Genomic DNA, 13,742 nt, shown 5'->3' with positions numbered 1-13,742 from the left:
GAAAGCCAGCCTCAGAAGTTAGAAGACCTCGTTTTAACTTTGGCCTCAGATACCTACTGGCTGTATGAACCCAGGCAGATCTGTTCATCTCAGTGCTCTGGGCAATTCCTTAACAAGTTGTAGAGAAGATGCCAACCTATATGGCTACAAGGAGGTTCCTCACCAGTGAGTTAGTTCCCTTGCCCAGTGAAACCACTGGCCTAATCCCTGTTGTCATTTTGCTTGATGCTTCAAGATTTTAGATGTGTTTGTGTTCATTTCTACTTTAAGAAAAAGCTAATTATTTGGGATTTTCAAAACAGCATCTAAGATGTCCACTGAAGGGCAAAGAGTGGATGACAGCCCAAGTACTAGCGGAGGCAGTTCTGATGGAGACCAGCGTGAAGGGGTGCAGCAAGAGCAAGAAAGAGAGCAAGTCCAACCCAAGAAAAAGGAAGGCAAGATCTCTAGCAAGACTGCTGCCAAACTGTCAACCAGTGCAAAAAGGTACCATGTTTGTTGTCACTGCCGTATCATGAGCCAGAGCAGGTGGATGCCGAGTTCGGTTGAATTTGAGCATTCTATGCAGAGGTCATTCATTCTGAGTATGGACCCAGTGACTAGATGGGCCATTCTTAGACACTTTTTTAAACCCAAAGCTTAATGGGTTTTTAAAAAATGAGGGGGAGAGACTGTTTCTTCCACCTAGCAAATGATGTTTGGTATATTCAACATCGTTTTGAGTTTGGTAAACTCATACATATTCCTAAAGACCAACAATGTTGAAAGCTGTCAGTTTGATTTATAATGACCTAACCATAAATATTTCCTACTATTCAGTAACACAGCATGGTAGAAAGTAGGAAATGGTTGCACCATCTATCAAATGGACTGTCATTTCCTACTTCCTGTTGGTGAAGCCAGAAATGCCAAAAGTGTGCTTCTTGGTTTCTTTACACTAGGCTGTGGGTCATTCTTAATACTGCCTTCTTCCTCCCCTGGAGGAAATATAGACCTGGACAATAGATGATTAAATGATCTTATTCTGCCACATCAATCACTCAGTGGCAACTGGCATGTGCTTAGACTCAGCATTCAGAAAGAACCACCTTTAATATTGTTCTTCCACCAGTATCAAATGGTATAGCTCTATAGAAACTGGCTCTCAGAAAAATACGTGGAAGGTAAAATGACTAAGTCTATCTTGACCTCATCATTATTCTGATTTTATTTTCATATTTTAGGTTATTTGGAATATTGAGAGAACTCAAATTATTAAACTTAGAAGTGAAATGCAGTTTTTTATTTTATTTTTTGCCTTGGTCATGTATGTGGAATGTCCTCTTTATTTATTAGCTGTATATGAGAGGGATACATTTTGCATTCTTAACAAGTGGTGTGTTTCATGGGATAAAATCCACGAAAGAATTTTGACCATAGTCCCCTCCCCTCATATACATACCTACCCTGTCCATACCCTCTACCCTGGCACCTGCTTAGACCATAAGAAGAGAGTCATTTTAGGGTACAAGAAAATCTCGTGATTTTCTGGAACAGGAAATCTTTCTGATAGCAAGATGAGTTTTACATTCTTGCAGTCTTGGTTTGGGAGTGATCTTCCAAGTGGTCTGTGGGTTACTTACCTATGAAAGTATATTTCTTTGGTATAACAGATTTTTAAAGAAAGGAAATTAATTCAGTGATTTCCTCCTCAAGCTTAGCTTTTATCACCCCTTTATTTTGATGATGAATTGGTTTTTTTTTCTCATTCCTTTGCTTATAAGTAGAATTGAATGGGTTAGGTATTCCATGGGATCTGTCCAATTCTAAGCACTGAAAAAGTTTAAGAAACCCTGCCCTAGAGTGTTGTGCCCTTGAGAGTGAATTTCTTATGACTGGCTCTAGTCTTAGGAAAAGTCTGGTGTTAAGTAAGCCATTAGGAAGCCTTACTCTCTTGAAAATTGGAAAACTTTTCAACACTAGGGTTGATGATTTTCTTTGATCAAATTAATAAATCTTTTATGCTTCATGTGGATCACTGAAAAAATTCTGAAGTGACAGTAATTACGATCAGTTGGGACATTTGAGTCTACAGTGATAGTCTTTATATGTGTGTGAAGTATAAATTTTAAGAAGGCGAGTTGTAGTATAGTCATCCCTAGATACTGTTGATTAGTGAGAGATACTATGAGATGCCTGACTTCAGTCTCTCTGCTAACAGCGTGAGAGCAGTGCCTTGCACGCAGATCGAAGTTCCACGAGGACAGGGAGTACCATCATCTAGTGTTGGGAGCCTTCTCCAAGATCTGAGAAAGAATATTTGATAGATTAAATAGACAATTCCATAAATACTCATATGAATGAGTAGCACGCCCAGTTGTTTGAGATGTGCTATCACAGTGGCAGAGTGAGCGTATTTGAATGTGTTAAAACTTTTCTGGCAAATCTCAATTTTCAGAGGAATTACTGTGAAAAAATATCTGAGGGTGATGCTTGATACCAAGATTATATAAATGAAAGTATTTTATCTTAATGCTAGTTTGAATCAGTCATCTTTTTCAGAGTGAGATAGAAAGGAAGATTATACTTATAGTTTTATCATGCCTTTTTTTTCTCTTTACTGGAAAAACATGGTTTCTCCTGGAAGTATTTGGCATGAAGTTTCATGTTCTACTCTCTTGATGTGGCTCTGTCACTCTCTTATTTGCAAATAGCTATGAAGAGAGATGTGATTTGAAACTTCCACTTCTCCTTTTCCAATTGGTTCTATCATTTTGCCTGAACTGGTTAGTCAGCTCAGCCAGCTGCTTTGCATTTTTCCACTAGCTTGACTGCACTGACTGGTGGTGTGGCTGTATAGACACAACTGTAACATGAAATGATATGATTCGTATTTCCAGAAAAAAAAAAAACTCCTTTTAAGATGAAAAGGAATCACTACTCGCTGGCATCATCTTTGAATTGGGAATCAAGTCACGTGAAGTTTTGGAAGGTGTTGTCTGAGTGCAAACTTTTCCAGATTCAATTCTGTTTCAGGCAGAGGGGCATTTTGTCAGAAATCCAATCACATACAGTGCTAGAACCATTTTCTTTCTGATGCTGAGTTTTAAAATTAATAGCGTTCTCCTCCCCACCTTGATTATGACGTACTTAATAGTTATCTATTTGACAGTCACACAGTCATGTTCACAAAGGAAAGTGGTCTGAGTTAGGTTCTAGATCTGTGTTCTAATCTAATGGAGTGCTGGTGGTGAGGGGGTGGGGTTCTTACAGTCGCTCCCTATCATGAGAACAGGGGTAACAAAGAGGCGGGCTGGTGACTTGTGTATGTTGTAGTGGGAATTCTCAGCCTGGTGCTCTTGGGACTGAGATGGCCTTGGAGCTCTCTGCAAACTCAGAGATTCTCCATTATGAAGGAATTTGTAGACTAGGAATAATAACTAACATGGCATTTTAAGATTTTTGGAACACTTCCCGTCTGTTATCTCATTGGAGTCTCACAGTGATCCTGTGAGGCAGCTGCCCTTATTATCAGCCCCATTTTAAAGATGAGAAAACTGGGGGAAGGCAGTCAAACAACTTGTTTGGGGTCACACAGCTGGCATCTGAGGCCCACTTCTAATTCAGGCTTTTCTGACTCCAAGGCTGGTATTATATGCAGTATGACACCTGGCTGTCATACATACATACATGCATGCATGCATTCATACAGGATGTCCCAGAAGTCTCAGTGCGGCTGAGAGCTATTAAATCTTTAACTGCACTAAGACTCATGGGACACAATGTCTAGAACTTTAAAGGTTTGCAAAGCCCTTAGTGAGATAGAGATGATGGCCCAGACTAGGAATGGTTCATTGCATCATCTGCAGCAGGAAAAACTCCTCAGAATGCAGCCCTGGCCAGCACCGTCAGAAGGTAGCATCTTTGGACACAAAGGAAAGCACATATTGATACTCATCCAGTTTTCCTAGCTTCAAGATGTTTGATTATGCCTTAAATAAGACTATGAAAAGGACTTGTTTGAGCTTTGTGGAACTGCTGACCAGACTTAAGACCTGATTAGATTTGGATGAGAAAATGGATCATTTGGGAGTTTCTGTATTGGTGTTCAGTCTCCTCTGTCTCTGAAATGTTGTCTGCTTGGACGTCCATCTTCCACTTAGATGCACTTCTGATTGGTTGCTGTCTTCAGACAGAACCAGAAGTGATGAGGTTCAAAGTGACCACGATACGAGAGAACCAGGTTGGCACACTGACCAGAGGGCTGGACAGGCAGCCAGGAAGCCCTAGGTTCAAATTCAGGCTTAAACATTCATCAGCTGTGTGACCCCAGACAAATCTCTTAGCTTCTCTGACCCTCAGTTTCCTCCTGTAAAATGGACACACTAATAGCCCCTCCTCAACATTTCAGTTGAAAAGATCATTCGTGTAAAGTGCTCGCAAACTTGAAAACAGCTTCATAAATGAGAGCCATTATTGATATTTAGGCCATAATCGGGCACGGATGTGCAGTCGTGGGCTGGAGAAGGAAGGGGAGAAGTAGGCAACCATCATTCTCCCAGATTTATAGACTACCTGAAGATCTTTGGTTCTGTGTAAGTGGGGGCGGAGTGGGTCAGAGGAGTCTCCAGTCAAGATGATGAAACCAAGGGCGCTTTTGCTGATGGGTCAGTTGAGGAGCAGCTGCCCTCCATGGGGACTGTTTAAAGGCAAGCAGGCTGGCCTCCAACCATCAGCCTGGAGCACTTGCTCCTTTGGCATTTTCTGAGGGGAAAGCAGAGGGGGAGGGGCTTTCTCTCCTTTACCCTGCCCCCAGCAGTGGCAGTGAGGAGTTGCTTCAGGAGAGCTTGGGATGTGCAGCTCAGCTTAAATCCCCCTCTGCAAGAAACCTTTCTTGCTGCTCCCCCTTAATGCGGTGCCTTGCCTCAGGGATTATCTGCAGTTTGTGGTTGTAGTTGTTCAGTCATTTCAGTCCTGTCTGGCTCTTCCTGACCCCATTTGGGGTTTTCTTGACAGAGATACTGGAGTGGTTTGCCATTTCCTTCTCCAGCTCATTTTACAAATGAGGAAACTGAGGCAAACAGGATTAAGTGAGTTGCCCAGGCTCAAACAGCTAGTAAGTGTCTGAGGCCAGATTTGAACTCAGGAAGATGAGTCTTCCTGTCTCCAGGGCCAGTGGTCTATCTGCTGCACCCATCTAGCCACCCCAATTTATCCTGTCTATGTTTTGTTTGTACATAGTTGTTGGCAGGTTGTCCTTCCCTCCATCCCTACCCGCAATCCCCACCTCCATCCCCACCTTCAGCTTCTTGAGATCAGGCGCTGTCTTTTTTTCCTTCTTCAGATTTCCAGAACTTAGCATAGAGCCTGGCACATAGTAGTCATATATGTTTGTTGACTAAATGAAGGGAGCTCTGTGAACTCCCAGTGTGGGAATTTCCTTCATTGAAGCAGATGCAGATAGGCTTTGACTTAGCAGCTGAGTCCTAGGGAGTTGCCTGAAGCACATCAGAGTTCATTGAATTTCCCAAGGTCTGAAGGCTAATAAGTGTCCGAGGTACCTTCTATATGAAGCCTTTTCTGATCAACACCAGCTCACAGTGTTTCCTGCCCCCCAGTCTCTTTGTATTTGTTTTTAATCCATCTTGGATAGACTTATCCTGCATGTCCCAAAAGCCATAGTGCAGTTGTTAGCTTTCATGGCTTTAACTGCGCTAAGACTTTGGGGACACATTCCATGTGTTCATGTTGTCTCCAGACATATACTCCTAGTAGAGGGCAGGGCTGTTTCCCTTTGGTCTTTCCATCCCTAGAGCTTGGCACATAGTAGACAATTAATAAATGTTTGTTAACTGATTAGAGGCACCAAGCCTAGCACTCCATCCATTCTGCAGGGCTGTTTCTACAGCCAGATGACTTAGTCTCAATTAAGTAATTTTATTTAAAAAATTACGTAGCTAATTGTTTCAGTCTTCTGCTTACACTACTAGTGTATTCTTTTAGGTATGGTACTTAAATAAAACAACCCCCAGTAATACTTAAAGAAGCATCATGAGGATCATTCAGTGTATTCTTCATGGTCCAAGATCATCAGGGAGAAGGCATAGTGGAAGTGTGAATTATTGTTACTTTTTGAATTTCCCTCACTGAGAGATAAGGGCAATACTTTGGAAGGTTACCTTCCTTCCCTCACATGGCCAGGACAAGAACCTCTCCCCATATCATGGTTGCACTTCTAAGACAGAACTGAATGGCTGCCATGGCAAGCAGCAGGCATGCTGCTACCTTTAAGAAGGGATTCGGAGCACGACCTTTCCAATGGAGACAAGTGTGATCATTGTGGCTAATGGTGGCTCAGGAGAGCTAAAGAAGCAATGACTCAGTGCTCTGAGGGTCCTGAGGTATCAATCCAGGGCGCCAAGGACCCATGGAACGCAAGTTTCAGGATATTAACTGAAAAGGACTTTCTGGTGGGGTTTACATTTTGGGCTAGGAAAAGGATCTGTTTATCAATTTTTTTGTTAGCCAGAAACAGTCCCTATGGCAGCATGTGTTCAAGGAAAGGTGATAAAAGTTTGTTCCTTGACAAGCCAAAGAACACTATTTTTTTGCTTAAAGAAAATAGCAGTGTAGTTTTTCTTAATATTTGGAGTGTGCATCCTATTGGTTTTTTCCCTCTTATTGATTCAAATTTTGGAGGGCCCATTATTTAGGTGTTCTGTTTTGTTATTAACTATGTAAGTGTGAAATTAATTTTTAAAAAATCTCATTTCCAATATTGTCAAACACTTTCACTTAGAAACAGGACACCTGATATTTATATGCATGGAAACATCCCCTAGAACAGGAATGGGGAACCTTTAGCCTCAAGGCCACAGGTGGCCCTCTAGGTCCTTGGGCTTTTGACTGAGTCAAGTTTTACAGAACAAATCCTTTTATTAATACATGTGGCCTTGAGGCTACAGGTTCCCTACCCTTGCCCTAGAATGATAGGGTTCTAGAGTTGGAAAGTATTTTAGAGATGTCCTCCTGTCCCTTTATTACAAGAGGGGATATTGAGGTCCAAAGCAAATGAATCACTTATCCAAAGCCATGTAGCTGGTTGGGGAGTTAAGCAAGGTCAACATGCATTTAGATTAGAACCCAGATCTCTTGACTAATTGCCCACAGTGTCCCTTTTCCAGTTACGTATTCCAAGATGAGTAATCATTACAGAATAAACAATTTAGAATTCACTTATGGGAGCAATGGCAAACCCATTCTTGACTCCCAGTGGTGGGTCATTTGTTCCTTGGTCAAGTGATTGGCTTCTTTTTATTCTTCTCCCTGGTACAGGATGAAAGAATGGGATTTAATTCACATTTTTCTTTTCAAGTTCTTGTGTTATCCTAGAGTCCCTCAATCTGCTACTTTGCAAATGTAGTAACATTTCTCACCTGTTTTCATTCAGAAGATGAGTGAATAGAATGTTCATTGCAAACAGAAAAGTTAAAAATAGTTTGAGCCGCTTATTAAATTCAAACATGGATTTGAGTCATCAAGAAATATAACCTATATAAGACCATGAGGGATAGCATGGTATAGCCCAGAGAGCTGGCCTCTGAGCCAGGAAGACTGGCCTCTGCCATGTAAGAAGAGCCTTCTGAGCCTGGGCAAGGCTCAGAACCTGTCAGAACAGGCCTCAGGGGATTCTCCAAGGCTTTCAGTTGCTTCTGCACATCAAGGGCTGATCTGCATTGGGAGAAGAGAGTTTCTTCTTCACCTGAGAATTCTTTATACTAGTGAAATCACAGGTGTGGTCCAAAAGTACTGCCATAGCGGTTTTAATTCAGAGCATTCCTAATGACAGTTACTACGTTTAAATACCAAGGGCTCAGAGGCAGAACATTATCCATGGAGTGTCTTGGGCTTTGGAATTTTTTTTTTTTAACAAAGTCTAAGTTGTCCGTCTAACCAGACAATGTCTATGAATTTAATCAGCCTATAGAATGATGTAGTTAAGCAAAAAGTGCCTGCTATGTGCCAAGCATACAGTGCCTGTGCCTCCCTCCTCTCTTGTCCCCCTCTCCCCTCTCCGTCTCATCTGTGTTCGAGGCCTCCAGCCCTGACCTCTGTCTTGAAGCCCTGCCTTGCATTTTCAGCAGCCTGCTAGTCATCTCTGGTTGGATGTCCTTGCCCTCACCTTCAGTCCAGCGCCTCCCAAATCCACTCCTTATCTTGGTTCTCTTTTCCAAATGCTGCCCTTCTGGCTACCCGCTTTTGCTGCTAGTACCCGGTCTTCCCAGGCTCAGAACCTTGCCCTGGTTTTTTGCTCTTTCTTCCTTTTCTCTTCAGCCCTCATATCCTGTTGCAGAGTCCTTGGGTCCTGCCTTTTTTGTTTTTCTCCCACACAACCCCGTCTTTCCACTCTGACTATACCCACCCTAGGCCATGTCTTTGTTACCTCTTGCCTGGACTATAGTAATGACATGGTTTTCCAGGCTTCCAGCATCTCCCATGATCCTCCACACAGCTGCCTAAAGGATCTGCTGCCACCCCTTGGACCACATCACTCCCCTACTCAGAAACTTTCAGAGGCTGCCTGCTAGCAAATAAAGCACAACTCCTTGTTTTGGAAGTCATGGTTTTTTTCCAGCCTTATCTCACTATGCCCCTAATGCATTGTGTTTGACCCTGTCTGACTCTCTTCAGTTCTGTCCTGCCTGCTTTTACTGTGGTCACTTTGCTTATATAGCAGCCCCATTGCTGGGATAGACTTACCCCCTCCCTTCTGCCTGCTAACTCTCCTTTGAGACCTGTAGCAGCTGCCACCTCCTCCAGAAAAGGATTCTCTGGTCTATCTATCTAGAAGTAAGCATCCTGTTGGTGAAACCTGCATGGTTCTCTCTTTGGAGCTTTTCCTGTAGTCATGCCTGCATCTTAACCTGTCCAGGAGATTGTAAAGCTCCTTGCCATCAGGGGCTTGTTTTGTTTCACCTTGATCGCCACCCCCAGCCTGGCCCATTACATAGAGTACATGCTCTTAATACATGATCCTTAGATGGAGTGGAGTTCTTACATACCCCTCAAGGCTTAGTAGGCACACTTTAAAGAGCAAAATGATAAAGCAATAACTAACACATTGACATTAAGAGATCAGCAGACAGACATGACCATTTTTTTAGTCACTCCAAGGACACAATGTGATTTTCTTTGCCCTTTGTGATTTCTGTATGTGAAGCCCACCACTGTTTGCAGAGGGAGGCCATTAGAAACCCTCTCCCCCTTTTCCAGGGCACTTCAAGACTGAGTGCTTTCAAATCCCAAAAGCCTAGGTGGGCGGAGGTGTGAGTCATTATGCATCCCCACTTTACAGATGAGGAGGCTGGTCTCTGAGAAGTTAAGTGACTTAGCCACAGGTTTCAGAAGTAGAATTTTAACCCAATGTCGTCCCATCCCAGAAAGATGCATCTTCTCTGTGGAAATGGTAATGAACATCAGTGGTAATTCACAAACACTGGATTTATAGGTACTCAAAGAAGAATTTCTGAAATATTCCCATTAATCTGAGTGCCCTAACCTGATTCTTTAGAGACCAGAGGAGGTGTGGAAGTTAGTTTCCATAAAATAGTTCTTTAGATGAAGGTCATTAAATAGATTGGCAACTTTTAAAAATGCAACTATTTATTAAAAACCTGCTCTATGTCTAGATTGAGTGACAACTTAGGGTAGTGGATAGAGCTTGGTTTTGTAGGCCAATCTAGATCCAAGTCCTGCTGCTTACCACCTCTCTGGGTGACTTCTCTGGGCCCTGGGTACCTCCAAGTCGCTCTGCTGCTGAGTAGGTGCTCATCTGCTTTAGTAGAGGGAGTCATCACCTCTTAGGGAACTCCCAACATCAATGAAGTCACAGGGAAAGACCAACAAAACCCCAAAAAACTAAAATGAAAAAGTTGAACTTTTAAAAATAATTTTTTTCTTTCTCCTTATTAGGATCTAAGTAAGGATGAAGTACTTTTATTTAAATTGAGTGCTACTGTCCTACTTAAAAAAAAATAAGGCCTCACAGGAAAAAAAAAAGCAACTTATTCAATAGTTTAAAAAATATAATAGAAACCTTTCATCTGATTTTTAGTTCAGAACAGGAGAAGAGAAATGCACTACCAGCCCCTTTCAGCTGATTTTGAGGAGAGCCTTTTACAAAGCGGAGAGTGCTATATAGATCAGCATCATTATTATTTCCTTATCCCTGGAATTGGTCTAGGGACCTCCAGGTGGAAAGTCTCTATTAATGCATGTCTGGAGCTCATCTGTAACTTACAGTCCCAAGGCTTTACCTGGAGGCAGTTGGTTATAGTTGTATAGTTGGTATGTAGTTGGTTTCACAAGAATATGTCACAGGTAGGATATGAACCCACATCTTTCTGCTGGGAGGCAGCTCTCTATCTACCACAACACATGGCTGCTCGATTCAATAATGTTGTAAATAATAAACATACTTCAGCTCTATATTATGTATCATTATTCAATAATATAGCAAAAAGGACTTTGGTTCTTTATTATTATTATGCTATTATGTGTTATTCAATAACACAGCAAATAATAAAAACACTTTGGCTCTATATCATGGCCAATTAAAGGAGAGAATATGGGAAAGGAAAAAAAAAGACAGAGAGAAGTAGACAAATCATTGGTGGGGTTGGGAGAGGTGAGATATATGCATGGGGGAGGGAAGAAGAGAAAGAAGGCACTTAGGAGTTTTGTGATGAGTCTATTTTCTGTTACAAGCCATTATTTCCTTGGTCTTTGAGTGTTAAAATAAGTTTCCAATGCCTGTTGAGGTACCGGGGGTTCTCCAGCAACTTAGCTTGAATGGTTTTTAGGGTTCTAGATCTTAGGATGGGGGACCTTCAAAATCCCCTAGACCAACTGCACAAGTGTACACCTTTGTTATCCAGAGAAGAAAGGTGATTTGTACACGTCCACCTTGGGGGCAGTGGCAAAGGCAAGATTTGAATTGGAGTTGATTAACATTAAGGAATTTTCATCCAAACTGTTGACCATTCTCTGATCTGTTCACATAATACTCATGTGTCCCATGGTAGCTGGAATGATTACTTTAAGCTCAGCGCTGGGAAGCCTCTCTGACTCAGAGGCCAAGCTTAGCCCATGGGTTAATTTTCTCTTGAAGCTCAGAGCAAGTAGAATCATAGAGTTTTTGAGCTGCTTCTGTGATAATTGCTCTGGTCACCATTTTTAAGTCTAGAGACCAATTGCCATTCATTCCAAGTGGACTCTGCCTCAATTTGAGTCACCCAAGGGATCGCAGGACTTTGAAATTTGCAGAGCGTTTTATCTACACTATTTCATCTACTCCTCTCAACAGCCCTCTGAGGTAGGGCCTATTATTATCCCCATTTTACAGATAAGCTGAGGCTGAGAGAGATTAAGTGACTTGCCTGGGGAGAAAAACCCAAATTTAAACCAAGGTATTAGGATTGTTTCTTGTGCACTGTGGTTCTTCTAAGGAAGGGTCTAAGAAAAGAGATGGACCAGGGATTAAAGCAGTCTTTTCATTAGGGATTTGAAGAACAAACCTTTTTTTTTGTTGTTGTTAATTTTCAGACATTAATGTTTGTTTTCCCTGGAATTCAGTGGGTTTTGCTTGGGTGTGGAAAAATGATTTAGGTTTTAGAAATTTGCTTTGGAATCTTAAATGTTTAAAGCTGTCAGATTGCCTTATCTTTTTCTCATTGAGATATTAGGTCTGCCTAAAGATCATAATTCTGTGTGGCATTCACATCCAAATGTGGTATAGAAGACAGAAGGCAGACCCTGGAGTCAGGAAGATCTGGGTCCAAGCCCTGCCTCTCACATGTGCAGATCACTTAACCTCCTGGTGACTCCTTTGACTCTCCAAGATGGGGACTCCTAACCTGGGGCACACAGAGCTGTGGGTAGGCTTCAGGGGGCCTGGGAATTTGGATGGGGAAAAGCTCCGTCTTTATTTTTCATCAGTCTCTATGAATTAAGAAAAAAAGAAAGAAAGGAAGAAAACCTATTCTGAGGAATCCATAGGCTTCAACAATTTGCCCAAAGGGGACATGATACAAACAAGGTTGAGAATCCTTACTCAGGCTATAAGTTACAGGTCAAGTACTGACCTTTCATTGATGGAAGAGATTTCCATACTGGGAGTGCCCCACACTAATGAAATCACAGGTCTGGATCTCTCACCTCTCCAAAAATCACATTGATAGTTTAGAACAGAAAGGAACTTGAGAAATCATCCAATTTATAGATGAAAATCTTCATTCAGGTATTAACTAGTAGAACTGAGATTCCAAGTCCCGTCTTACAACTTCAGAACAAGTGATTTTTTTTTCTATAATATCACATTGTGCCTCATGGCTGTGGGCCATTGTTTTCCCAAACTATACCCACCTTTTTGTCTCAGTGGCTCATTGCGGGGAATAAATAGTGGAGACAAAGTTAAAAATCCCTTCAGGAATTTGAGTTAATTATAGTAAAACATAAGAAAATCTCTCCAGCATGCTTTCTGATGTTTTTGTACTATTTGACCTTGTCTTGAAATAGGCAGGAAAATCCTGTGGGTTCTGAGGTTTGATCCTGGCCCCTAGGGATTCCCAACTGTCATAGATCGAGCCCAGTGTCCTGTGGCATTCTGGTCTGAGGAACATCCCCAAGGCCTTTGCAGTCTTCTCTCTGTCTGTGGTCACACCCCAACATGAGGAAGAAGAAGTGTGCTACCAAAATGGAAGTATTTTACAACTAGGGCATCTTCAGGATTTAGCATTTATATGATTTTTCTTGGAGGTGAGAGTAGTGACAGCCCCAAAATTACCTTATCTTTTACCTCCCAAAAAGGGTTTAAAAATAGGAGTGAAATGAAGAATTCTGAACCAGCAGATTTGAGGGGGGAAGGGGAGGAAGGTATGACTACCTTTAGGAAATGATTTTTTAGGGTAGTGATCTTTTCACTATCAAGACAATCTCTCTAAACTACAAAAGAAAAAACAAAAACAGTAATACACTTGCGTTTGTGTGTATGTATTTGCATGTACATATGTGTATACATATATATGCATATACACACACACACTGACACACCCCTTTCTCTTCCTTCTTCAAATGGAGGCAATGACTGGTTTTGCATTTCAAAGTATCAGAATTGTAGTATTTATAGGCAGAAAATATCCTAGAGAAGAGATAGTACACCTAATTCCATTTTACAGATAAGAAACTAAGACCCAGAGTAAGGCACTTTCCCCAAAGTTAAATATAAGAGCAGTGATTTGGATGCTTTGTGGGTTTTTGTTTTGTTTTGTTTTTTTTTCTTTTTGAGCCAGAGGGCAAGGTGAGTGGGGTGAGGAAAGGCACTGGTAAGCATGTATTTCAAACAAGCATATCTAAAAAGGAATGAAACAAGATGAATTTTATCTTTTCAGGGAAGATGAGCCTTGCCATGTTATATAGAAAAACCTTCTGTTTTTTAAAATGGCTTAATACTTATTTGGTTCCTCTCTATCAGAGGACATGAAAGCATTGACTCGGCTTTCTGAGATGTTTTGCCTTTACTTTCTGAATTCTGTTTTGATATCCCTCATCACAGTAATGCTTGCCATGTGTACATACAGTCATTTCAAATCATCCTGGGTAACAAGGGGAGAAATAGTGATTAAAAGGAAAACCAAACCTCAGCATCTAACTGCCACATGAGTCAGCAGGTTATTTAAGCAGGGTGAGGTATAAGCAAGGAAACT

At 41.5% G+C, this 13,742-nt stretch overlaps 1 protein-coding gene across 1 annotated transcript in view; it reads left to right on the top strand.

Moving 5' to 3' along the window:
* Window positions 1-13,742, top strand: part of LOC118851517 (ubiquitin-conjugating enzyme E2 E2) — a 402,390-nt gene that overhangs the window by 4,760 nt on the left and 383,888 nt on the right. The window contains exon 2 of the mRNA XM_036760993.1: window positions 303-486. Within this exon, the coding sequence (XP_036616888.1) occupies window positions 311-486 (176 nt within the window). The 5' untranslated portion in view covers window positions 303-310. The remainder of the gene's footprint in view (window positions 1-302; window positions 487-13,742) is intronic.

The sequence above is a fragment of the Trichosurus vulpecula genome, chromosome 5 (genome assembly GCF_011100635.1).
Source record: "Trichosurus vulpecula isolate mTriVul1 chromosome 5, mTriVul1.pri, whole genome shotgun sequence".
Lineage (NCBI taxonomy): Eukaryota > Metazoa > Chordata > Mammalia > Diprotodontia > Phalangeridae > Trichosurus > Trichosurus vulpecula.
The sequence above is the reverse complement of the archived record's forward strand: the minus strand, read 5'-3'. Positions and strand labels throughout refer to the sequence as shown.